At 37.0% G+C, this 27,906-nt stretch overlaps 1 protein-coding gene across 4 annotated transcripts in view; it reads left to right on the top strand.

The window, feature by feature from the left end:
* CDK14 (cyclin dependent kinase 14) overlaps nucleotides 1–27,906 on the top strand; it is a 315,608-nt gene that overhangs the window by 78,867 nt on the left and 208,835 nt on the right. For all 4 annotated transcript variants that reach the window (XM_041408676.1, XM_041408674.1, XM_041408677.1 and 1 more), the window contains 3 exons: nucleotides 5,086–5,331; nucleotides 15,822–15,916; nucleotides 26,722–26,801. In XM_041408676.1, the coding sequence (XP_041264610.1) occupies nucleotides 5,101–5,331; nucleotides 15,822–15,916; nucleotides 26,722–26,801 (406 nt within the window). In that variant the 5' untranslated portion in view covers nucleotides 5,086–5,100. The remainder of the gene's footprint in view (nucleotides 1–5,085; nucleotides 5,332–15,821; nucleotides 15,917–26,721; nucleotides 26,802–27,906) is intronic.

Genomic DNA, 27,906 nt, shown 5'->3' with positions numbered 1-27,906 from the left:
GCTGACAGGGATCTTTTTTCCAAGATCTGAAAATCAGATTTGGGATCAGGGAATCTCAGCTATTAATACTGTTGCCTTACTGAGTAGGAATACTTTTTGCTATTTTCCAGATTGCATCTTTTCCTACAAGATACCAAGTGCCTGGGCAGTTTCTGAGTGCTGCTTTGGAAGTGTTTTTCCAAAAAGTAACATCAAACACAAACAATTATTTTCTGTAGGATCACTCTGGTTTCGGTGCAGAAAAGAAAATCCCCTTAAAGGGAGACTGGTAGTGGAATCTAGTGTAGTTTTTTCAGGATTTTCATTTTAGAACCAAAGCAGAGACTTGGGGGATGAATGTTCTACATGTGAAAATTTCTGGGGTGAATACCATGAATATCATTCCCATTGTTTTATCTTACTTTTTTCCCATCTAGATTTTTGTTTTTTTTTATCATCTGCTCCTTGTCTCGGCCCCTCTCCTGCTATTTTTGCCAACATCCATTTTTCATCCTGGTTCTCTGAGGTACTGAGATTCCTGTGAGGTGAGAACCTCAGTGATAAAGCAGCTATTTCCTCCCTTATCTTTCATGTCTGGGGCCACCTACCATGCCCAAAGTTGGAAGTGGTGAATAGTCCAGTGAATTCCTTGAGCCTTTTATATCTGATGTGAGGTTTGGAACGACAGTAATATTTTCTTATTTATTGGTTACGGAACAATCCATACATGATGCAGGTATTTTTGTGCATTCCCTGTTACATGTGTAATAATTTATAGCTGTTTTGTGTATTAAGTTGATTGACTTATTTTAAAATCCTTTATCCTTTAAAGAAGAATTGAAGCATAAATGAGGATCCCATACCTCTGTTCCTCACAATTATAGGATCTGCTGGCAAAAATACCCCATCTGAAAGAGATAAGTGTGGTTCCATTGATCTACTTTTAAAAGCCAAAGTTTTGGAAATAGTTTATCCCTCAGAAAATTTTGCCTTGAATGTAGTTTGTGGTGGGAGAAGCACGAAATCATGGCAGTAACTCCTGAAGGAGAAAGAATCACTTCGACATTTACTTACCTTAATGTTTACTTATGTGATTACTTGTTTGAAAGAAATGGCAATTAAAACTGCTTAATGACTTAAGCAGTTGGCTAGACAGAGGTTTCTTTAAATGCACGGAATATTCATGCTGAAAGTTTCTTCTTCTTGATTGGATTTTGTAAATCATAATTGTCATCTCACTTATGACAAATCAAGGTGTCACTTGTGTTGTCTCTACATACATTTGAGGTCAGTACTTTTACTTAAGGTGCCATTGAATATCACATCTTTGTGTAGCACCAGTTTTTGACTGTGGTGGTATTTATAGCATCTCAATGAGTATTACACTGGGCTACACTGTTTTAACTACAGCATGACATAGCTAGGGAGGGATAACGAATCATAGATATTGACTTTCTATATGTAATGGCTTGTTTCACTTTGTATTTTATTCTGATAGCTGTAGCTAAATTAGATATTTAAAAAAAAATCATCCAGTTTTGAGGCTGCATTGGAAAAAGAGATAGTTTCCATAACTTTCTGGATTGTCATCTTCATTGAGCTGACTAGGGTTCTTCTGTGTGTTAAAGAAGGGTTAGTAAAAGAATAGTGTCCATCTGAAGAAGCTATGACTTATGTAGATAGAACAAATGAAATGGGGTGAAAAGTCTGGTCTTAGAGGTGGCTGAATGTACATATGGAGAAAGTCTCACTATCCCAGAGGATCACCCAGGAGCATCCAAAAGATTCTGAAAATGAAACTTTCTTTATGACAAATACTGTGCTTTAACTGGAAAATGGTCCTTAATTGTTATATGCAAAAAGAAATGTGGAAATGAGAAGGTCAGGTTTCTCCTGACTACCAGCAAGGAGCTACCAGGTGGTAGACACTGATTTGCAAGTCTTACACCTTCTGATGCTAAGTATTTTCACATATCCTTTGAGAAATTGAAATTTATAAGCAGCAGTTATGCTGTACAAAGGAAAACTGTATTTAAAAGGCTGAATTAGAGTAAAAAAAATTCAAATCCATAATATTCACAGAGGTGATGTGGTCAAGCTTGTAAAATCTATGATCATTTTTATGCAGAGGAAGACTCCTAAAATAAGTTATGTTTCAGTTCTGCTTAGCAAATTGTTGCTTTTTGCATGATAAGCCACTACAGAATAAGTTTTACTCTTAACTGGAGCACAGGAGCAGCCAGGCAGTGCTCCTGCTGACCAGGGGCAAAATCTGCTCTACTCTGGTCACTTAGCCTTGCTGATGGAGGGAAAGCTGAAACCACCGATGAGTTTGTGTCCTTAAGTTTGTTACAGCCAGTGCTCTGAAATCATCAGTGAGTTTGTGACCTGAAGTTGGTTACAGCCAGTGCTCAGTGCTGACCTTTTAGACCTGGTCCTTTCAGATTTTACAGAACAGTCTCGGACTGAAGTTGGCCTGTCAAAATACTTGGCCTATCAATGGCAGAATGTAGAACAAATGCTTAAATATTGTTTCTCTTCAGTGTCTTATAGGCTGGGTAGACAGTTTGGAAAAGTGTACCCTGCAACAGCAGAATAAGCTTAGCTGTGCTGGCTTCAACAGTGCACAGCAGCCATTTGGAGAGAACGCTTTGTTTCTGCCAAGGAAATATTGATATTGGTGAGAGAGAAGTGATGAATTAAACCCCTTGTCAGCTCTGGCAAGAGACGTGCTGCAGTTGCAGAACAGGCAGATGGGCAGGGTGTGCAGCCTCTCCTTTTGCATTTGTCTGCAGTCCTCAGGCTTTTCCACAGGTGACGGTGGTGTCCAGCCTGTGCATCCCCCAAGGTGTTTGACTTCTGAGTGGCGAGCTGCTTGGTGCTCGTCTTGGTTTTAGTCATTTGCAAGTTGGAAGGTGGCTATTGTAAGATGACAGTGGGGATTTTTATCCTACTCCAGATTCAGTCAGGTGGCCTGAAGGCTAAAGTGCCTCCCTTCAAAATCTAATTCCAAACTGTTACTGCTTCCAGTCAAGACAACAGTAACATAGACCTATACAGAGATTTTCCAGTGGAAAAAGAAAACAGAAGCAACACTCATGGCATTATTATCTGCAGTATGTTTAGAGCTGTGTATTCCAAATATTTTAATCTGCTACAGGTGCCTTGATAACCTGAAAGGAAGACAAGTACTGCTTTGGAACATTTGTCCATATCTCTTGCCCCTGTTTTCTAGATCATAGTTTCAAGTGCTGAGAAGTACTGATTACTGATTACTGATAAGTGCTACTATATTAACAGTGATTTCAATTTACATTATTTTAAAACTTCTTTGTTGGTAGCAAGCATTGCAAGAACATGGAGATGACAGTGGGAAGCATGTGGATACATGTATGTGCATATGAGTTGTTTTAAGGAAAAGAAACCAATTAGTTTTACAAGAAGACTAATTAAAAACTCTTTGTGCTGCAGCTGTTTATCTTTTCTTTCTGGAGTAACAGATCAAAATTGCATAATTGTCTTAATTTAAGCAAAAAAAATGGATTACCATTTGGAAAAAAGAAGGATTTTTCCTTTTCTCAAGGAAGTTATAACTTGGTGAAGTTCTAGTCTTGGAGAAATCCCATTAGTGAGAAGAAATGTAAGCCCTTGTGATGCCTGGTTTGTGACAGTGGTGATGTTCTTCATTAGAGTTGACCTGGTATATGATCATTTGGCCAGATGGCACAGTGCAGGAAACATACTTTAAATTTTTAATGTAGAAAAGAAATCTTTCATCTACTGTTACAATGGATCATAAAAATTAAAAAAAAAAAAAGCCAAACTCCACAAGGTGTAATCACACCGTATTTCTATAAAAAATTGGAGTAAGTTTGACTTCAAGGCAAAAAATGCCTCTGGGAAAATGGCAAAGAATAATTTATTGGAGAAGTTTTTGGAGACACTTTGCTTTAGGAAGGAAGACTCCTGATTTAATTGCAATTTCTTTTTTTTTTTTAAATATTAACTGTTTTAGGATAACAAGTTTTCAAAAATTAGAATAGATTATAAGTGCTTGAGTGGAATATAAAATTGTTTTTATATGAACAGTTCAATTGACAGCAAATTAACACTGTCTATCCTTAAACACATGCAAAATTGGAAAAAAGTACATTATAGGTTACTTTGATGTGCCTTACAATTTAGTGAGTCTCTTGAGTCTCCTTGCATCACATGTCATAACTTTACCCTGTAGCCTGAAAGCTGAAACTATTTCTTTTCTTTCCAAGTAAAAACGTAAGTCTCTTAGAGGTGAAAACAGAAACTAAGGCCTCAAACACAACCCCTTACCAACAGTGTAATTTAAAAAAATGTCTTATGTATTGAAATGAAAACAAGAAACGTACATGACTGGAGTATCTAAAGGTACTGTTCTACTCATTTAGTTCTTTTGAGCTAACCATTGCATATTTTGATAGCTCAAGCAGCAAGTGGCAGTCTTTAGAACTTGGCAGAGTCGTCCTTCACAGTAACAAAGAATTGAACTTCTGTGCTTTAGTGTGCCATTAAGCTGCAGTCTCACGTTTCAGTGCCTGGGAATTGATTTACTGATTTGATTTTCTGAGACATATGGTGATAATAATAATAACACTGTATAAGCATTATTTAAAAATACCATAATATGCCGGTATTGAATCTTTGGAAAGCCAGCACCAGCCAGTGCACATACAAACTACCATCATTTATTTTAGTTCAGTCCCATCCAATTTTGAACAAATGGAAATCAATACTGCTTGTGGATATCTGTGGCTAGATTGGAGAGAGAAGTGAAGTGGCATTGTTGCCAAGAACACATTGTACAAGAAAACACAAATGTATGAATTTATGTATGTCCATCTTTTGCTTTCCTTTTCCAGGATCTTTCAGTACGTTGCACAAAGATAGGATTTTATAGTTATTGTGATGTGGGTGTCCCCTATGTAAAATGCATGTGTTGTTTTCAATTTCAACATAGAAAGAGAAAGTGAATGCTTATAAAGTTCAGTGCATTTTTTGATGCTGGCTGGTGCATGGAACGGTAGTGACTTTAAGCCTGTTAGAGTCAACAAATGATGTTTTTTCTTTCAGATATGTGTCACAAAGATGTCTACACGGAACTGCCAGGGAATGGATTCAGTGATCAAACCTCTGGATACAATCCCTGAGGATAAAAAAGTTCGGGTTCAGAGGACACAGAGTAGTTTTGATCCATTTGAGAAGCCAGCTAATCAAGTGAAGAGGGTTCATTCAGAGAACAACGCTTGCATTAACTTCAAAACTTCATCTGCAGGGAAGGAATCACCTAAAGTCAGGCGGCACTCCAGCCCCAGCTCTGTAAGTGCACAGCTCCCATACCTCTGTGTGTGCCAAATGGTGAAATTAGAGGCACCAGATAAATGTTTTCTTGCTTAAGAAGGGATTGTTTACTTGGAAATAAGAAAAAAAAAAGGTCATGGCTGCTATTAAATGTGTTTTCCGTACATATTTGTAGTGTTATTAATGTAATAGAATCAGAAAATTTAACTTGAAAAAGAATATGATTTATGAAATTCCTTTCAGATGTTATTTAGGGTGTCTTACAGGATTTCTAAGCATATTCCTCTCCTTATTCTGGTATGTCATTACAGCTGCTATAATATTTATGCAGCAAGTTTGGCAGAGGATTGCTTCTTTGTGAAGAGGAATTCTTTCCCATGAAGTTTAAGAAACCACATGAATTTTCTTTTTGATTTTTAGATTTTGGATTTAGAGGAACAGATCAGATTTGACGGACTTTGTTTACATTTCACGATTCTCTTTTTAAAATCAAGTAGTAAAAATAACATTCATTTCCCTGTCAGGAACTCTGCGAGAGAGAGAGAAGAGAGAAAAATAACAGAGAAGGGTTTGGCAACACATCATAATAGTTTTATTCTCAAGTATTTTTAAAGAAACTAGATAAATAAAATGTCATGTCTTTAATGAGTAATGCCCAGAACAGATTTCCCCCAAAAGACCTTCAAAATTATTGAAAAACTATTTCTGTTATGCTTTGTGAAGAAAAATCCATAATAATGTGACCTTTGAGTTGAAAACTACAGATCTAAGTAGAATGGATGTAAAACTTCAAATCTTATTTGGTGCAAAAAAAATTAAAAGTTGATTCCTTCTTTTTTTTTTTTTCTTTTCTTTGTTTTGTTCTATCTTCTGGAGATCTTATGTCCTCCCTACAGAAGTTTGACTGAAGCCTGTCAGACTTCTGACGAGAAATGGCAGGAGATTAATTTTCTGTAGATGAGCTGTGTTTAACCCGTGTGAATTTAGCGGGTAAGATGTCACGCCTCCAGGGGACTGTCCTTTTTAGAAAAGGTTACATTTTAAAATGTAACCATCTGTAACAAAAACAAATTTGCTTTTTACCATGGCTTGGCATTATATAGCTGCTGCCAAAGATGTCTCCAGTGTATCCCATCTGGGTCCATGACAAGGAATTCTTACTATAAAACTTTTACAATCATTAAGAATGGAAGAATCTATTTGCACTGTGTTTACTTGTTTGTGATGCCTGATTATTTTTTGGCCCACAACTATTAATTTAAATGACTTTTTTAAGGAAAATCTTAAGTATTTTGTGGTATTAACTCACTCCTCATCTCTGCTGTTCCTCTTAGAAGCTATTACTAATTTCTGTTAATGTTTTTGACATTCTTCTATTTACATTGACGGGTTTCAGTTGCTTTGTTTCCAGAATTTTGAAGCAGATGTTTTTGAAACTGTGTTTTTGGTATCTTCTTCTTTTCCAGAGGGGTGGCACTCTACTGCATCCATACAATCTCCTATGATCCCAGTATTTTCTTATGTAAATGACATTAATGCTTCCTCTACTAGTATGCTGCTGCTTAGAGCCTTAGCTAAACATATGCTTTTGGTAATCTTTGTCCATGGTGACTCACACAGACTTGGTGGATACAGGAGCTGCAAAGGAATTTCTTGAAATACAGTTCTTATTTCTCAACTTCCTGTAATTCTCTCTGATTTTTATAGCTCTGTTTGGTGAACTCACTTTTTCCTTTTGCTTGGAGGCATTGTTAGTAATTTTTGACTTTTCCTCACAAGGAAGAGCATGTGGAATAATGAAAGTGTTCATGCCAATGGAGAGGAAAGAGCAGTTCACAGCAAAAGGTGGTGTTAGCCCTCTGCTGATCAGGTCACACCTGGTCCTGCCTGGCAGGTCACACCTCAGTTCAGCCATCCAGAGACAAGATCAAGATGCTTTATTCCCATTGCCAGAACCTGAATACATGGCCTCAGGCAGTAGATGCCCTGATGCACATTTTATTGAGTGATACCCGTGTGGTTAGTTGCAGAAATGTATCATTCTGTGGTTCTGAATTATACTTGAATTAACAAAGGGTTTAGGGTTGGGTAGCAGATGCCCCTGCTACTTTCTCTTCTGATCATTACATCTTTTTCTTCTAAGTCAGCTGCATGTTCTCCCTTACTGAGTTCACACTTAGTTCTCTGGAAATTCTCCTCTTTTATAGGCTATACCAGTTTGAACAAGCATTTTACTTTCTGTAAATATTCTTGAACATGCTGTGCCCTCTGGGTCATGTGGGCTACAGCTGTGGAGTTATTTTTCAGTTTTGGCTCTGCTTTCTGTAAGCTTTATTTTAAGACATTCTGATAGAGATATGCTACCTTCCATTTTTCTCTTTCTGTGTTTGTTTAGTAGAGGAACTGAGTTATAGTTAGACTTCCATTTAGTCTTTTCATTTCAACATATGAAGTCCCCTGTAGCCATCAGGTGTGGAAGTGATGTCTTACGGAAGGTGCATGGCCAAGGCTTGCAGTCTCCATATCACTCACTGCTTCTGCTCAGGTAAAAGTCCTTTATTTGTCTCAGAAAAATAACATTTTTCAAGATGTGACCTGACAGACCTTGTTTATAATGCCCTGGGGTGTCAGTTTCAGTTTTGATTAATCTCAGCAGCTTTATCACCTCTTTGACAGGTATCAGTTTCAGTGTTCGGTAAAGATTACAAAATACTCTGCAGGTGGTGTGTTGCCCATTTTGTGTTGTCCGTACCTTTGAAATGCACTGCACTTTGTGATGAGAAAGATGAAATACACACAGAGGTTTGGGGAAAATGGAGCTCCATGATCTTCACACGGACTGTCACTTGGAAAATAAATCTCTTGCTTTTGAACTTGAAGTATTTTTCTGCAGTTAATGTCACACCTCATTGCAACCTGGTAGAATTCATGTGTAGTTAATTAGTGCAGTAGTGTACAGACAGAATTTAGCACTTTTTGTTTGTTTTTCTTGTACAGCAAGATTTTTTTTTTTTAATTTTTACATAGAATCTTTCCACCTTTTCTACTTACTTTGAACTTAAGAAAACATCTATGGGAGAGATTTCCAAACTGCTTATGCTGATTGTATGTTATTATGGGAATTATTACAGAATTAATTAAACAGAATTATTCCTTTATCACAACAGAGTCGTGAACAACCTGGAGGTAGTGAAGCAGGCATTTTCCTACCTGTGCATTGCCTGTCAGCCACTGTTAGAAGGGAATTTGGCTTGACAAACCTTTTCTCTGGTCCATCCCAACACAATATATATCTATGTGTGTGTGTGTGTATAACACATGGTTAATGTCACACCTCATTGCAACCTGGTAGAATTCATGTGTAGTTAATTAGTGCAGTAGTGTACAGACAGAATTTAGCACTTTTTGTTTGTTTTTCTTGTACAGCAAGATTTTTTTTTTTTAATTTTTACATAGAATCTTTCCACCTTTTCTACTTACTTTGAACTTAAGAAAACATCTATGGGAGAGATTTCCAAACTGCTTATGCTGATTGTATGTTATTATGGGAATTATTACAGAATTAATTAAACAGAATTATTCCTTTATCACAACAGAGTCGTGAACAACCTGGAGGTAGTGAAGCAGGCATTTTCCTACCTGTGCATTGCCTGTCAGCCACTGTTAGAAGGGAATTTGGCTTGACAAACCTTTTCTCTGGTCCATCCCAACACAATATATATCTATGTGTGTGTGTGTGTGTGTATAACACATATACATATAGCTATAGTTGTGCACACTTATCCATCTCTCTCTCTCCCTGTCTATATCTATCTTTCTAAAGATCTCATGCTGACTCCTTTGTCTGCCAAGGCAAGAAAATGCTTTTCTTTTCTCTTTAAATGAAGAAAAGGTAATACTACATAATAAACCAGACAAAACAAAAAAATCACAACTGAAAAGCAAACACGTGCCACTCTTCCCCACACAGCTGGTTTTAAAAGATGGCGTTACTCTAATTATCTCAAAATTTTATTTGAGATCCCTGATCTTTAGATCAGGAATCCTTGACCTTTAGTGCAAGGTAAAGTTTTGGTGTATTCAGAGTACACATTTTATACACTAGAATAGTACTTTTGCACCATATATAAATAGAATATTGCAAGCTGTATAAAGTAGCCATCTGCTCAAGATGTAGTTATGTACACATCAGTGTATTCTCCTTGAATAGCTTAAGCTTCCTGGTGGTGAATTTAAATGCAAAGGTGTATGTTCCTACCTGTCACCTTTTAAAAACAAAAGCAAGCAAAACAATAATGTTCCACTAACTCAGATAAATGTAAAATCCCCAAACATTCAAATAAAAATAATTGCAATAAGCAATGCTTTACTACACTGACTCTGTACTCTCTTTGGGACAGCAACCTTTCTGTTTCTGTAACTTTTATTAATTTTCAGTCCTGATACATGCAGCTTTCCTCCAAAAAGTACAAGCGAAAAAGCATGAATCCTATAATGATTCTACTGATCCTGTTAGCACATTGAAAAAAAGTTGTGTAAGAAATCTAGTTTTAAAATGGACACTAATGTCAGGATTTTTCCCGAAAGTTTGGCATCATTTCTGTCTGTCCAAATAAACACTTACTGCGCCAATCTTGCCTCTCTTCCTCTTCAGATGTAGGCAAGCTTCTCCAGTTAGGAACTTGTTAATTACTAGGGGAACTGCATCCTCCCTGGCTGATATGTTTTATGGAGGTAGGATAATTTCAGAGCTCGGGGTAGAGAGTGGAGTGTTCTGGCCCAAAGGAAGCGTTAATAATCGTTAACCTAAAGGATACTCTCTAGATGAAAAGGCAGATAAAATGTGGCAGTTGAGCCAGCTCCTGTGCTCTAATAGCCTGGAGAACAAGTGAAGAGCTTTAAAAACTGCACCCTTCACAGAGAGCTCTATGGTTGCTTCAGCCCAGGTTGCTCTTAATTTACGGCTGTGTGTTAAAGGGTTAGGAAGATGCAAGCAGCAGAATGGGATCAGAGAGTGGGAGAACTGAGACTGAGGCTTGGTTTGAATGCTTGAACATCTTTGTATCCCTTGAACATTGCCCTAGAAAACAGTCCCACTTTCAAGATATGCTCAAATTGGCCTATTATTATACAATGTGCAATTAGTGTGAAAACGGCATATGGTTTTGTGAAACAAGGTTTACTCTTGTGACAAAGAAGACAAAATGGTTAAAAAAATAATTATTATCTGTCATTCTTGTGATTTAATCTCAGTTGAGCTTTTTGGCCTGAGTTTTTGTTTCAGGTTTTTCTAACAATCAGTTTATTTCTTTTGAGGTGTATAACAAAGCAGATATTCACTTTTGATTTTCTTTAATTTACAGAAGTACTGTGAAAATAATATTTTTCTCTTGATGGTAGTTTTATATTGACGTTTGATATCTCCCAATTAAAAAAAAAAATAAGAAAAGGATCTATTTAAAACTTAGACTCAGGAGTGTGACAGTTAAGTGTGACATTCACAAGCTGTTCTGCAGTTATGAAAAATGCATGAGAACATAACCCACACAGCTTCTATAGGAATAGTCAGGTGATTTTCAGTGTAATTTTCCATTAAAGCCTTCTTTATTACATAGATTTTGAAAAATCTGAGAAAGAGAAGTATTCACGTGTCAGTGTGGTGCAAGGATTCATACTGCAAGACCTTGTTTTAAGCCCATTATCTCTCCTACAGGCTGTATCAATTAAATGGCTATTTGAAACAACGTGGTCGGAAAAGACAGTTTCTTCTCATTTCTTTTTTCTTTGTTATTTTTAATACTCTCCCATCAGTTTGAAATACTAGCTTCTTCTATTTCTGTACTCAACATTTTGGCATACTCTTTCTATCCTTGTTACTATGATCTGTATTTCCTTAACCAGAGGGGAAAAAATATCTAATCTTGGTTTCTGCAAGCCATGCTGCTAAAAATGTTCACTTCTGTGCTCAGTGGTGCTCTTAGACTAATCTAGCACTGGGAAAAATGTAGCCTTATGATAAGATACCTAATGAAAACTATTTTCAAGGAAAGCAAAACGTGAAGGCAAACAAGTAAAATTCCCAGTGAGTTTCCTGAAGGGAAAGATCTGTATTGTTCTGTGCTTCAGTTGTCCATGTCCTCTTGGGGATAACATGATCTACCACACCCTGTCCTGTGCTGACTTTCACAGTGACTTGGGACTGTGTTCTTCAGAGGCATGAGGACCTTTAATCCCTTTTTTCTCAGTAATTCATTTAGCTTTCCCATTTGAGTTCTTTGAAAGATTTCTCCAGAGCATGAAAGTTCACTTTGCAGTGAGTTTTCCAGTTGTATCAATTTCTTGCTGCCTGGTTATTTACTGCCTATTTAACTTTTTTTGCTTTTAGATAGTTCAGTCTTGGTCACATATGCGCCTAGGTGTTGGGGTTTTTTTCTCAGATTTGTAAGGTTTTTTTTTGTTTTTTTTTTTTTTTTTTTTTTTTTTTCTTTAGCAAATGAGGAGCTCTAACATGGAGCAACAGGCTTCTTTAAGCCTAAGTAGTCCCAGTGATGCTTAGTACATAGAAGGGTTGCCAAGCTCTGGAAGAGGCTGCTCAGGGAAGTGGCTGAGTCACAATCCCTGGAGATAATTAAAAGATATGTATAGACATGGTGCTTGGGGACATGTGTGGTGGGCTTGGCAGTGTCAGGATTAGAGTTGGACTTGGTGATCTTTAAAATATTTTCAAACCCATATAATTCTGTGATTCTCTGTTGGTGTTTTAGAGGGTTAAAAAGCAGGAAGAAGGAGCAAGAGAAATGGAAAAATAATAGCTATAGAAGTATTGTAAGGTTAGATCTTCAGAGAAGCTTTGAAAAAACAAAATACATGTGTGCGGTTAAAACCAGTACTCTTTTCCATTGAGAAATATTGTCTGGGTCAAGATGGGGGATTGCATCAGTTATGTAAAATACAGGGGATTTCTTGTGAGTCTGCTGCTTGTGATGTCTGTCAGTGGCTGATGCAAGCACATCTGATGTGCTCTGGATATGTCTCACTCACTATGTGTATTTCAGTCAACCACATCCCAGGCAGAGTAAGGGACTCCTGTGATTTAACAAACACAAATCTCTATGTATATATATTCCCATGTATTTTACCAGAAGGAATAAAATGCTTTGGAAGAAGAAATTAAAAGTGGATTTTTCTAGATTTGATTTTAATATTAACATTTAATAAAAAAGCCACCAACCTTGCTGTAACAAATAATATTTTTTAAGCAGAAGTTTTTGAAAAGGATAAGCTAATATGGAGAAATATGGGTAATAAAATTCATATCTATGAAGCTGAAAAAATACCTATATGAACGAGGGACTGTAATACTAAAAGAAAGTAGACTGAAATGGTTATAGTTTTCAGCAGTCATGTGGAAATTCAAATTATTTATATTCCTTTATTTAGATTCCTTTAAGCTTAAAACTTAAGTTTTGAAAAGTTATACATTTTTGCATTATTTCTGTCTGTCTTCACCTCCTTTATAATCTAGAAATAAAAGGAAATATAAGAAGTGTCTGAACTTCTTAATTTCATAGGCAATTTGTAATTAAAAGTTTGAATTAGTGTATGAGATTTCATTTTTAAAAAATGGAGGAAGTTTTTGGGAAATGGTAAAGCTATCCCTTCATTGTCTAAAATGGTTGCAATATGATTAGTATTTTGGCATTTCATTAAGAAGTATCACACAAATTATTTATACTATTATATATATTCTTTTGCCTCAGAATTTATTTTTTTTTTAATAAAATCCCACGAAATGCTTTTCTCCTCCACACGCCTTCAAAAATGATAAGCCCTGAAAGATTACAAATGCAAGCAAAAATAAGGTCCATTTTCACAAAGGGAGATCTCACGGTGGAGAGGCTGGGCGATGCAGTCCGTGGGAGCAGAGCGGAGCTGCGCTGCAGAGCGGCTGTAGGCTGGGCAGGGGAAGGTGTCAGCCGGGGGTCTGGGCTGGTTCTGGGCTCCTCCAGCGCCAGCAGGCTCTGGGCAAGGCGTGGGGCTGGGTGGGGAGGGTGAGCCCAGGGCTCAGGGCTCTCCTTGCCCCCTCAGGAGTGAGCTGTCCTCCCAATCCAGCCAATGCCAGATTTTAGTTTTGCCTGTTCTCGGTGAGGACACAGCACTTCCAGGAGGAGAATGAGTCAAAAGTCATGACTTTCAGTCTGTGCTTCTGGCAGCTGGACTACACAGAAATGAGCTTGAGGTTGTAGGAATAATTATTGCTGATGATTTACTGTGTGGTGATGGATTAAAGACATCCTGTTTCCTATCAAGTTGTTAGGGCTTTACAAGTTGTTGTGACCTTTAGATTATGGTTTCCAGAGGTAGAGAATAAAAGTAAATCTTAGTGTGAAAACAAGAATGGATGTGAAACATGTGTACGCACTCCATCCTTTCTCTGTCTCGTTATGAGGAAGCCAACAGTGAACTATTCACTGTTAACTAGGGCAGCATTTCCACTCCAAACAAAGCTACTCACTGTGTGTTCATTGCAGCCTGCAATCTGGGAAATACTTTTTGCTCCCTCTTCATTATATGCAAGACATTTAAACATCTAACCACTTATTTTCTGAAGTTTATTTTATGTTACATTAGTCCATAATTGGATAGCTAAATGAGAAGTCTACTTGAATAAATATTTTACTCACCTCTATTAGTGACATCTGTAATAAAACTATGATTTAAAAAATCCTAAATTTTTATTTTAACCAGGCAGAATGCTTTTTTAAGTACAGATTGGAAACCAAGAATATTACTGCCTTATCTATAATGAAGTGTTCCAAATAATGTAGCAAGAAAAAGATCTGAGAGTTTCCTTATGACAAATTTGTGAAAATCTACTAATACTTAGGAATTGGATAGCAAAATAATATTAGGTTGTTCTTTGTATTGGAGAGTGGTGAAAGCACTCAATTTTCCGAGCATACATATGTATGTCTTTATACCATTGAATAGAAAGCTAAAATGTTGATATCAAAAAAAAGGTGTATAGTTGCCAAAATGCCAGAATTTTTGCATAGGACAAACGAAGAATAGTTGAATAAAGAGAACGTTTGCATTTTCTGGCTAATGGTTAATAGGTGTGGTGAAAAAGTATGAGGTACCACCCAGCTCACCTAGGATGCCTCTGCCTATTTAAAGAAAAGTAATTTTTAAGGTCAGTTGATTTAAAACTTTCAACCATGGCTTAGCAAAAATTTACACACAGATGTGCCCTGTACTGTAATGTTTGTTTCCTCTCAAAAAACTGATACATGATAAATCAGACATAGGATCCCAAATGTGAGGATACCGTGTGTGCAGCTGCACATGGCTCATCCCAGCTGAATTCAACCTTAACCATGCTGGGTTTTCTTGTCTGCTTTTCTTTGAAGAATTTAACAAGAGTATTATCCAGTCACTGTGTGTGATTTGAGTACTAGTGCTGACTCTTCCAACTTTCTCTATGATCTTTTGGTTGGTTGAGGACAGGAAGGATATCTGAGCACTGCAGTCTAAAAGATATGTAGGTGTTGCTAAGGGCAGCTGCAGGTCAGTTTTTTGCAGTGTCCATCTGCTCTTGGAGAAAAAAAAAATTCTGTTTCCTTCCAGACAATTGGAAAAATGGGGAAATGTGGGAAAACAGGATGCACTTCAAAGAAGTCAAACATTTTCTCAGAATTTCAGAATGGAAAGGTTTAATGTCAGGTGAATTTCTGTTTTTGTAGTGTTGATTTATTCTCTGTTAGAACTGTGTAAAAGGGGAGAAGTATCAGTCTGTCAAAAAGGCCAGCTGAGATATCTGGCCCTTTGAGCAAGAATCATTCCTTAGCTTGGTTCAGTTTTAGACTCCTCACTTAGGCTGAACATATTAAGGATGCAGGAGTTTTATCAACTATGTAAAATGCACATTAAAGTATGGTATGATTATATCCACATCTGAAGATTCTAACCATAATTCAGAAGATGACATCACTGAAGATGCCTTCCTGTAGCATTTTGACCACTCTCTGAATAATGAGTGATTTAATGGGACATTGAATATTTGGAGCACTGTTTTTGGATGGACTTTAGTCTAAAAAGATAAGAAAGAAGAGAATTATTAAACAGCCTTAGTAGTCTGATTTTGTAGGGCAGATTAAGGATGTTGTTTAGATCTCTAAATATAGACAAGATGCTTTAGTTGTTAATGGTCCGTTTTCCTCTATGAAGTGATATATATGAAAAATAAAACCGGACCATCTCTTTGGTTAAGAACAAAATCTCTTTGGTATATCCAGTGATGAAACTGTATGGTTGATATTAGCAACTACCATCCGGGTTGTTAAATAAATATTAATGGTTTTTCCCTATTAATTACTTTTTTGTTGCTGGTTACTGGAAACAAGCACACCTATGAGCCTTGATAATGATATTTGGTCTCTAAAGGCTGAGTCAAAGCAGTTAATGTTATGGGTGCAATGCTGAAAAGTCTTCTTTTTTGTTTTGTTTAGCCTACAAGCCCTAAGTTTGGAAAAGCAGACTCGTATGAAAAACTGGAAAAACTAGGGGAAGGGTCCTACGCTACAGTATACAAAGGAAAAAGCAAGTAAGTGGTGTTTTCTTTTCATTTAATTTTGTGGGTAAATAAAGATAAGCAGAAAGTATCAACTGATGTTACTGAATATGTACATAGATCCCTGTGAATCAAAGTGCTACTGACTGCCATGTGCTCTAGTGAAAGTGTCTGAGACCATATTGCACAGGTAGCATATTGCATACACCAGAAGAAGATGAGATTCTTGTTAATCTGATGTTTTGTTTGCACTTCAGTGTCATACTACTTCTTTGGTATCTGTACCAAATTAATTTCTAGGTGGAAGAGCAAAATACACTGTCAGGTAGAGTTTTATGATGGTCTGAGAGCAATGCTGAATATATGTGATAAGTTGTTCATTTTTGTTTATCATTATTAAAAAAGTTCAATAAAATAGCATGAAGGGAATGAATGGAATTTTGGACTACTCTAGGTTTCGTTTGTTTACAATAGTTTATATACAATTGTTGCAACTACTGTACTTCAAAATAATCTACTTTATACATGTCACATATATTTTCAGCCACTTCAGTGTTATTTGTTGCATTTTTTATCCCCAAATACCCTAAGTGCTTTTATATTGCATAAAATAACTTAGTAAACACACTTAAAATATACTTCTTCAGCCAGATCTTCCATTCAGAGTTATCCATTGTGAAGCAGAGTGTCTTGTGCCATTTGACATATTTAATGAAGTTTTCATAATCAAATTTCCAATAATAACAAAGCAGTTGTGCAAGAGGGATTTGGTACTTGTGATACCTTTATTTAAAAACTTTGTTTAGTCAGTGTTACATGAGACAACACTGCCATTCCAGCAGAGAGTACCATGATGGGCATGGCACAGAATAACTACTGATAAAAAGAAAATATGTACTAACATTTTCCAGGGTCATTAACTTGGTTAGGTATTGAAAATTACCTTTTTTCACTGAATATTTGCAATACATCAGAATGAGGGTATCCTCATCTCTCAATAGCTTGCTTAGATATTGACAAACATCATGACAGCTGATAGGAATAAAAACATGTTTTAAATGTAGAAGAAATATTCACATTTCTGCCATGCCACTGCAGGTATCGTCTTTCACTGGCAGCTTTCTTCAAGGAATGCTATTACTTTGTGTTGCTAATGGCTCAGTTATGCATTACCATAAGTTCCAGACATTATACATGTGTAAGCTTTTTATTGGGGTCTATGTAATATGAGAAAACAGTATAGATTTCAGCTTGTGCCTAATTACTATAATCCTTTAGTAAAATCACAGTGAGTATCTGATGTCAGTCAGTCCATGTGTCTCAGCTTTCAGTAAGACTGAACTAAGGCAGCAGAGTCACTGGCTGTCCCATAAGTCAGTGGAACAGACTGAAATTCAAAAACAAAGCAAAACCCTTCCCTGAAGCTATTGTATTACTAGTGAACATGTTATGAAATGTAGATTGGTTAGAAATACTCATTTTAGTAGAATTAGCTGCAAATCTGAAAGATATACTTCAATGATTTTAATGGTACTTGAATAATAAATTGGAATTACTGGGCACACTGCATTCTCTGTTATAAACACTTGCCCTGAATAAGTAGTGAGAGTTATAACAATTATGTATGACTTTGTCCTGTTGCCTTCTAACATCCTCTCCAAGGTCTTTAAAATGTGTTATGAAAAAAAGTATTTGTAAGTAGAGTGTGGATAAGAATTCATATGCAGAGAGTATTTCTACTGTTATAGTAGTATTCTTTCACCTGTTTGAATTTGACTTTTTTTTTTTTCCCGCTGACAATTGCATAATTTCCATATTATCCAGCACTACTGAGATTCAGCACCTCCAGTCCAGGCTTCTGTTTCTTGAACTAGAGAGGCAGTTCAATTACTTCATGGCAGGAAGAGGTTGTACTTTAAGAACTTGGAAAACACTGCAGGTGTTATCTGCTATTTCAAAAGGTCTTGTCTGTGGAGGTGATGTAGCCCTGTTACCTCTTCTGTGCCCGTGAGAAGGTGAGGAATCTCTGACCTATGTGGGATCCCCGAAGAAGGAAGAGCATCACTGCTGTGATGGACTCTTGGGGAATGCAGGAGAACAGGTCTGGGGTGAATGCATGAATGCATTGGCTCTGGCCATCCCTGCAGTATTTAAAAGATGTGCAAGTGTGGCACTTAAGGACATGTTTTAGTGGTGGGCTTGGCAGTGCTGGGTTAATTGTTGGACTCAGTAATAAGAGGTCTTTTCCAGCCTAAACAATTCCATGGTTCTGTGGCTGAGACCAGGACCTGGCTGCTGCTTTTCAGGCAGCTTAGCTCTGATTGTTTATAGCTTTATCTTAAAATTATACAGGAATAGATAGAGATTTTTTTTTTCTAGACTCTGATATAGGTATGTAGGGTGAGACTGTGATATGCATCACTGTGTTCCCCTGCCTACAGACTCAGTGGGAATACACATGAGCAAAAGAGGTCTGCTTATTTTGGTATGTGCCCAGTTTGACTGTTGAAGGATTAAGTTCTCATGACACAATGCAGAATGCAGACACATGATGGAGAAGCTGGAGCTGGTAACACACAACAAGTGGATTTTGCTCTAAATGTTTGAGAATCCCTAATAACCAACTTTAATGCTTGGTTTCTTTGTTTTGCCAAAATGTTTCTGAGATGTTTCCCTAATTGTAGTTACAGATGGAACATTTAAGATTGCATTGAGCTATTTTAAATACTGCTTTATCTCAAAATTATTTTTCTCGGTTTTTGTCACCAGCTGCATGTGGCAACTAGTAGAGTTTGGCATTTTTTATGCATTTCCTGAGATACATTTCATCTTTTAAAATTATTTCCCCTGCTGATCATAATGATGGAATAACACATTCTTAATCTTAGCATACTATCTGGGGAGTCTAAAAGATGCATACCTGCCTGAAAAGAGACAAAATCAGCCATTCCCTTTCTAAAATTTAAAGTAATATGTGCAGTAAGTTACTTTCAGAACAATCGTGGCTTTTTGCACCTTGGAGCAGGATAAATGGTACCAAGCTCTTGTCTTCCTATAAAACCCATTGCTTTTCTATCTTTTTTGAGAATCTGTGGTTGTATTCCAGGAAAGTGAAATGAAATGGGCTAATTCCTTTTACTAGATGATGGATTTCTCTTTCTGTAGTCAGATAAAAATGAATCCCTGGGGTGAAGAAGCAGCAGAGTGGAGAGGACTGTGTTATTGAGGGAAGTGAAGCAGTAGTCTCTTAGGCTGGGCTTTTTTGTTTATAGGGAAACAGCCAAGCAGTAATTTTTTTCTGACAGTAGCATCAATAGGTAAATCTATTTGATTTCAAGTGTTGCACATCAGACGTGTGTAATGAAACTCATCTTGGCATGTTCATTTTCTACTTTCATTCAGGCTAGATTCTCATATTTTACTGAGTTGTATAAAACCACAAGAGGCTGCTTACTGCATGAAATTCAGATGACTTTGAAGGGATTTATTTTAATGTCAAATTTTGGAGAAGTGGGCCGAGTAATTTACTGGTAACACTGTAAAAAATGATGCAGGTTCCACTGACTCTGTATTTGATTAACACCTTGGATGTTTGCCATATTGTAGGTGCAAAGCAATGGGTGGCCTTTGAATTCCTGTATCATTTCACTGTGTGGTTGAGCTGAGGAAGTGCTGCCTGTCTGCGTATTGACATGTGTGTCTTCCTGCTTCCTCTTGAACTTGTTTATAAATTTACCTGAACATACAGCAGTGGGATCTGGCTTGATCTGTGGCACATAAGTGTTGATGTGAGTTATGAGTCTGGAGATGAAGCTGGTGACGGCACAAGGGAGCTGCTGCCAACCAGAGCCCCTTGCAAAGCAGTGTGGAGGCCTTGCATTCCCCCACTGGGAACTCTGCATATTGCACTTAAGGGAAAAACCTGTGCTTTTGGCAATTTTCTGTGTTGGCGTGCTTTCCATCCTCTCCCACTGTGTTCAGTTGCCCTTCAAGGCAAAGAATTAAAAAAGATTCCCTCAGTTAAAGAGATGTGATCTGTGACTGCTGCTAGCACAGCACGTGTCTGTGTTTTGAGAGGCGTGCCAGTGGTATCTCAGCCGTGATCTTGATCTACCTCTTGACTGTCCATGTAATTTTTCACTGTACCTTTACCTTTTTGGGCATCTTTCCTGAATTGCATATGCTCACAGTATTGCAAAAATGTGTAGAATTTGTAACAGCTCCATCAAGATATTTTTCCCTATTTTCCCTATCACAAAATTACATAATTTCAACTTACCCTTAATAAAACCCTTGTTTTAATGAATTCTGATCCCTATCCTTTTTAACTATTAATATGAGAGATCAGTTGAGCACAGAGTAGAGCACAGTAGAAGCTGCTGCTGTCAACAAGAGCTCAAAGGCTGCTGATATAGGTCAGCCCTTCCATCCAGGCACCTCTCCCATTTCAGTTCAAAATCTGAATCTTTGTTTTCAAGGTGACTCCAACTTGTATCCAAAGATGAAATGTATTTTTTCAGGGAGTCCAGGAATTTGATGTTTATCTCCATCAAAGGCAATAGCTTTTACTATTCACCTTAAAAGTCAGTAGGGAGTTCATGGTGCAAAGTGGAGAGTAATCATGCTCAGGCAGGCATCATGCTCCATACTGGAGTTGTTTCCATGCTGTGTTATTCTGGAGGCAGCAGGGAATCTTTGAATAATCAGGGGGAACTACCACTGTTTGCTATTGGCATGATGTATTGCAGTGTGTGCTATGAATATAGCTGACCATAATATTTCATAGATATGGCTGTGGATGGCTGCTCACAAGAAAAGGGATGGCATGTGTATTTTGATTTTTATATTTATGATGCTGAAACCTTCACTGAAGATGGCTGACAGGACTAATTGCTGTTTTGACTTTTGCTTCTGAAGTTGCAGAAATTCTTTTACTGTCATAAAGTCTCTTTGACTCTTACTGTCTTTTATGCTCAATCTGTTGCAAGTGCCATAAGCTTGCCATGGTCAAGCTGCCATTTTTTACTCATTCCTCACACTTTACTCTATGCCCATGTGAGGCATTGTGTTCACAAGCTCCCTCGTAAGTTTCATGTACAACAGTCCAGTTCACAAGAAAGTTTTTCTTCATGTTATGGCCAATTTATTTAGACTGATATTTCAAAACTACTCTGATTCATATTGCCTTAATGACCTAAACTTTCCTAACTTTTTCTTTATTTCTTGAAAATTGTGTGTAATTAATGTCCTACAAATGAAATCCTCTTTTCATCTGAGGATAACAGATGGCTGGAAAAGGAATACATATTCATGGGTTGCAAAAAGACACTTTATGGTTACCAACTAGGCTTTCTTTTTTTCCTCCCCTCATTTTTTAACTTATTTCCTTAACTGATTTTTCTGGGCAAGTTATGATATGGGATTATAAAATGTTTTTAAAAAATCTTTAACACTGTAAATCTTTAACAAAAATAGTAACTTAAAGTTGAATTAGATAGAAAACTAATGACAACTAGATGTTCAACTAAAATGCCAAATGGTGGAAAAATTATTAGAGTAAGTACTAAAATAAATTACTAGGATTCTAACTAGAAGATGAATCATTGACTATATTGATAACTTACTGAGTGAATTTTTCAACATTTTAAATAAATATTGGGAAATTTTTTCTCCATAGTTGAATATATGAAAAGAACATCACACTATATGTGCTGTGCTTCAACCTCCAAAGCAGTTTAAGGAAGTGACTTAGTATAATTATCTCAAAAACTGAAGAAAGTAAGTCTATTTTATTACTTACCCAGGACTGCCCTGGAAAGCTCGGTAGAAAAACTAGGATAGAATATAGTTAAATTACATATATGTGTAGAGTTACTGGGTAGCACCTTATTGGCCATATATGCATGACTGGAATGGTAGGGAGAATACTGAATTAATTTGCCAGCTGCCATTGTGCACCATTGCATTTTCCAGTTTGCTGATCAGTGGCGTCTCTCAGCAGATCCCCTGTTACTGTCAGTGTGCACAGCTGTAAAAGGCCACCTTATTTATAAGGGATATCTCTGTGTTTAGTTTCTCTTTCTGTGCGCTCCAGTGGGGTGTGAGGGATGTGAGGTGTGTGCAGGAGGATGGTGCTCAGCCCTGCTGTGCCTGCTGCCCTTCCCAGGAGACTCCTTCCAGGAGGCACAGGCCAAGTACAGCCCCTGTGCTTGGATGAGCTGCTGGGTAGTTTGAACTGATGTGAGCTGGGGGTAAACTCTTATCTTACCTGCTCCTGCTCAAGTGGGGGCTGCCACACTCTTTGTACGAGACTGCCTTGGCTCCTAAGTTCCAGTGACAGCACTAATTAATAATTTAAATCCTTCATCTCTCATGAAACCCTTTGATCTTCTGTTTTTTCAGCCCTAATAAATGTCAGCATTATGAAGTATCTTTAATCCACTGGTTTCTAATAAGACAAGGTGACTTTTGTCTAGGATGAGGTTAAAAGATGGTGGGATTCAAAAAGAGACATGCAGGGCCTGTGTTAGTCCCTTGAGAATTTATGTGATAGGGCTTTAGCAGGACAGGGAGTGGCTTTTGTAAACTATAAATATAAGTACTTTTTAGTAAGAAAAATATAAGCCATGTTTACACTGAACTGTCTTTTATGTTAATGACTAAAAGAAGTGTTTCCCTCAATGTGGAGTTAGTTATTCATTGGTAGAATATCAGAGGTGACTAAACCTACAGTGAATGCACCTCTGTCAAGTTTCTTCAAAGGAAATTTCTGGCAGAGCCTGATTTCATTAGGCTCCCTTGGTCTGTGTGGAGTTTTAGGAGTCTGTTTATGACATTAATATCACTACAGACTAGATCTAATTAGATATTCTCAAGGTTTGATAAGGAAACTTTGAGATTTTCCTGTAAATGAATATTTAACAATTGAAAGTTATTTTTCTTCATAAGAATTGCTTCTTGAAGTTTGTATCACAAATTAGAGCATCATACCAATACCATCTACTGATTTTTCTTTAGAGAAATGTTCCCCAGCTTGCACAAATTATGAGTTCAACCTCAACTCCAGCCAGTGGTAAAACTCAGTATTAAATAAACAGATTGAAATCAGAATTGGCAGATTTTATGTTAATTGACTCTTTTAAATGTGTATATTTAGAACATTTATGTCATCTAAATATATCTGAAGAACTTGAGAAAATAGTGTTATTGTACTCTTTTGTTCTCTATGTGGCATCATCAGCATTATCCCCAGTGAAGCCAATTAAATCATGTTACTTTATATTCATCAGTATTATATGTCCTTAATGATGCATTAAAGCATTAAATAATTTCCAATTTTCTCTACTTTCTCATAAATGGTCACTTTTAATAAATGTATTTATTTTGGTAGTGCTGATATATGCTGGTTTAGAAAATGCAGAATGACACATTATATTAGCATTTTTTGTAATATCTGGCTCATTTGTATTTTTTATAATATGCAGACTTTTACTTTATGCTGCATAAAGCAATTTGAACTAATTTTTCTTTTGCCTACATTGCATATATAATCAGAATGTATTATAAAAATTATATAATGTTAAAGTGAGGAATTTCCATAAATTGGAAAGCTGTCCATCAGCTGTGGGTGTTTTGCCCAGACTAAAGTGATAATTAGAGAGGCTTTAGAGTTCTGTATTTTCTCTGAAGGTGGTTCAATGAGAAAGAGAAAGCAAGTTAATTTAGGAGGGAGGATGGCTTAGAAAATAAGAATTCTTTAGTCAATATTGTCCTTAATAGAAGCTAATGAGGCATTTGACAGGATGGGCCTAAGATGATGAGTGTAATCTTTGACACAGTGAAGTGTATTGTTTTGAGAAGGTGTGAAATTGTTTGCTTTGGACAGTGAGTAATAGAGGTGGTTTAATGAATCCTAGATGTTAAAAGAGTCAGCGGTGTTGCCTTTTCATTGTCTCAAAGGCAGTCTGCTTGTCAGTTTCTTTCTTGGATTTGAAAATAATGAAAATACTGAGCATGCTTTGAAAGTTGTGGAAGACAGATATGAAGCAATATCTGGAAGGAGTTCTGCTAACCTTATCTGATTACTTCTGGAGTCTGCAAAGACAGGTATTGATAGGTTGCAGAGGTAATTTTACCCAGGTTTACTTTTTTCAGTGTTGTTTCTAAGGAAATTATCAATATTTTGACATGGCATCACAAGTTTCAGGGTGCAATTTCATGACATAGCTGGCTTGATCCCATGACACATTGCTTCTCAAAAGATGGACCCAGTTCTTATGTATTTGCTGGTGTTTTTTCTTTTTTTTTCATGCCTTTATAATTTTTTTTTTAAAAATATTATTTAATTATTTTTGGAAGGGCCAGTCTTCTATTTAAGCTTTCTAAGTGATCTCATTGTAAAGTCCAGCAGAAATGAGAGCAAATACAAGGCAGTGTCAGGGATGTGTGGCAAGGATTAAGCAGGAGAAACCTATACTATGAGGCAGCCCTTAACTCATCTTTTCAACATCATCTAACTGCACCCTGAGATTGCATCAGTGGGAGGATAATTAAAGATGTGAATAAGCACCCTGTCTCTTTAATTGATACTTCATAATTTCTCACATCTCCAGTTTTATATGCTCCTGTTTGTAGAAAATTACATGGAAAAAAAAATTTAATGACTGGGTAGTAATTGAGAATAAGGAGGCTGTTGTGTTATGGAAATTATAGATTGATATGTTGGAGATAAATTGTATTAAAGAGGAGAATGACATCCCCAGAGGAACACTACTTGAGATTAGTTTGATTATTTTGATAGTACTAAGAGTTGTCATGATATCTATCAAGATGATGAGAGGTACCAATGACAAAGGGGCAATGATAACTAAAAAGCACAGCTCACCTACTGTGTTTAACTGTGAATTCTTTGAAATTGGTTCCATACTATTGCTATTGTGTTCTATATTTCTCTTCATGAAACAGTGGAATATAGAACTTCAGATTAAAAAGAACATAAGCTACACAATGCTGTATGTTTTTAGTCCTTCTCTATCAAGAGACTTCATATCCCTGTTTCCTTAATACTTCTTTGACCTCTTTTTTCATTGTATTTTACATTGCCTTCTCTGAACACAGCATCTGTCCTGTTCTTTATCTGTAAAATGATCTTGCTTTTCTTACTTAAATTCCTCCTGCAGTTATTTAATCTGTTGCAAAATATTCAATTTTTTTCAGATATCTAAGTAATAAGTATATGATAGGTAGGGTGGTGGATTGACAGAGTGATTGAAAACTACACGTTTCTGAACTGCATGTCTATCATCAGTCCTTCTGCTTTTAACATGGTTCATTCTCCTGTCTGAGCATGACACATGAAGTTACTTGAGGCAAGGCTTATCTTTTTCTGATGCCATAAATCCTCTTTGAATCCAAATTTAAAAAAAAAATATGTAAGGTAATTATAAGGAGAAATACAGGAGAGTTAAGCTGATAATTTCCTTTCAACAGTGACTAGTGGCCTGAGACTTGAACTGGTGCCAGCCTGAGTATTATGACTAATTGGAAGGTGATGAGTAAACCATCTTTTGATAACCAAGGTTTCTTAACTTGCTCAGAGTCATTGTGTAATGTTCTGTATAGGGCTAATGAGTTTTTGGTAATTATGAAAGAGAAATAATCAGAAGAAACAAGACTGTGGCCATCCGCCACTGAACTCATGTAACTGCAAAAATTAAAAGCCTGAGGGAGAAGATGAATTCAGAGTTGGTGGTTTTCCATATCTTGCTTTGAAAATTTAATACATGTTCTAGGGCCATCCCTTTTGTAGAAGAGATTTGCCTCCATGACCACAGGAGTGTAAATGCTCCTATGTGTCCTTGAGCTTTGTGGCTGTAAAGGAGAATTTTGCTTTTACAGAAATAAATCTTAATGATTATAATAACAATAATTTTTTAAAACTGTGTTATGCCTTTTTGGTAGTTTATCATCACCATTGCTTGTTGTACATGGGGAGTGTGTTAAAGTTTCATGGTATGAGTTTGTTCTTGAAGACAGTAATGGATATCAGCTTTGTTCCATTTTTGTGAGAGTTTATTTGGACAAACTGAACCAACCGGATTTTTTGCAAGGCCTGGAATGTAATTAATGTCTGGTAAAATTTTGAATGCTAAAAATGAAACAAGACAAATAGATTTTACACTAAAATGACCTTTTGTCATTTTGTTTACACTAAAATGAACTTTTGTCTCTTGGAGCACAAAATATTTCTAAACTTATAAATGATAGTTATTGTAATCTAAAAGTAGCCTGAGCCATGTAGTCAAGAATATGCCTCAGGAACAATCCTGCCCTAGCGGGAAATGGCCAGAATGACCTAAGAATTATTTCATTACGCAAACTTTGTATCTTTTTGAAGGCTATACTAATGTGTATCATGCAGTGGGAAGGAGGTAAGCAGTGTAAATCTGGATATACTGCATGTGAAGTGATTGATGAAAATCATATGCCTTTTCCTTTGAGCACTTTGATCAAATAATGAACAGATATTTGATAACAGAAATTTGACAATGAGTTACTTCTTAACAAAGCTTCAGCAACAAAGCTCTGGTAGAAAGGAAACAGACTGACTCACAGAAAACTAAGATAATTTCTTGGATTGCATCTGAGTGTGAAAATAAAGTTGACATTATGGAAGCTATGAAGTGCTTCTTACAGTGCTGTAGATGAATCACTGGCATTGACAGGAAGAAATTGAATAAGTACATGATAGGAAATAAGTTCTATTATAAGAAATACTGTTTCTGGTATAGTTTTGGTTTTTCAAAATTTCTGCTTCTCCTCCCCTCTTTCCCTTTCAGGGTAAATGGAAAGCTGGTGGCATTGAAGGTGATTAGATTACAAGAAGAGGAAGGAACCCCATTTACCGCTATCAGGGAAGGTATGCACTCACATTTAGTGATTATATATGTGGGGTTTTTTTTGTAATTGCATTGTGCTTCTTATTTCTGTGCCATGCTATAGTGAATAGCTTGAGAATTCAAATTACATGGTTACGTTCTCAGTGGGAAGAGACTCTGGTGCTTCAAAAACAAAGCCTCTGATGTGGGAGTTCTTGTTAAAGAATGCAGCTCCGCCTGCGCTTAGCTCCTGCTAGATTTACTATACAAACCAGTACTGGCGAGCATGTTTAAGGTGGGTGTGAGAAGCCACTCTGGAAGATGAGGGAGCTGTGTAAGATGCTCTTCTGGCCCGCAGGCAGCATCTAGGATGAAGGTAGATGTGATTTTTCATATATACGCAGCATGAAGCAATGACAAGCATTTCTTGATAAAGGCAATCAAAATATCATGGAGCAAAACTGCAGGCACTTTTGAAGCTGTGTGTAGTTTGCAACTAGCTTGTGCTTATTTTTCCTTCCCCATGGACTCTACGTTGTGTGGCATGGGAATGATTCTTATCTGTTGTGCTTGGAGATGCCTGTTAAGCTTTCTGCTCCACTCCTTTATCCTTCCTTGTCAGTCTCTCCTGGTCCCTAGTGATGGCTGCTTTATCTGAGTCTGTCTGTATCGAGCTCCTCCCCAGAAATTGCTGGATATGCCTTCTTTGTGTAGTCCTTCTCTCTTATAAGGTACTAAAAATGAGCCTTGGTAGAGAAATAATAAACAATTTAGCATCACGGCACTGATTCAGACTCAGTTGGTAACAAACTAAACTAAAGTTGATAACGAACTAAAGAGATGAAACTACGACTTTGAGGAACCTCTTAAAATTGTACTATCAGCCTAATTCCCAGGGTGAGATGAGCCAGGGAGGTACTGGAACACCAGCCCTCATAGGGCCCACAGTTGGCCCTCCATGTGAGACGTGTGGCTTTGTGATCATGGGAGTCCCAGACAGAGCAGCCTTAGCTGCCTTGTGCCTTGCTGCTGCAGCCATCTGTCTGCTGTATGTCTGTCTGTACAATGAGCCCATTCTGGAGTAGGCTGGGGAAAAAAACCCCCCATGTTTCATGTGATTGACACCCTGAAGTTAGGAGTCACTAA

Source organism: Onychostruthus taczanowskii, unplaced genomic scaffold (assembly GCF_017590055.1).
Source record: "Onychostruthus taczanowskii isolate IOZ18803 unplaced genomic scaffold, ASM1759005v1 scaffold3, whole genome shotgun sequence".
Lineage (NCBI taxonomy): Eukaryota > Metazoa > Chordata > Aves > Passeriformes > Passeridae > Onychostruthus > Onychostruthus taczanowskii.
Note: the sequence above shows the minus strand (reverse complement) of the source record. Positions and strands in the feature narration are given on the sequence as shown.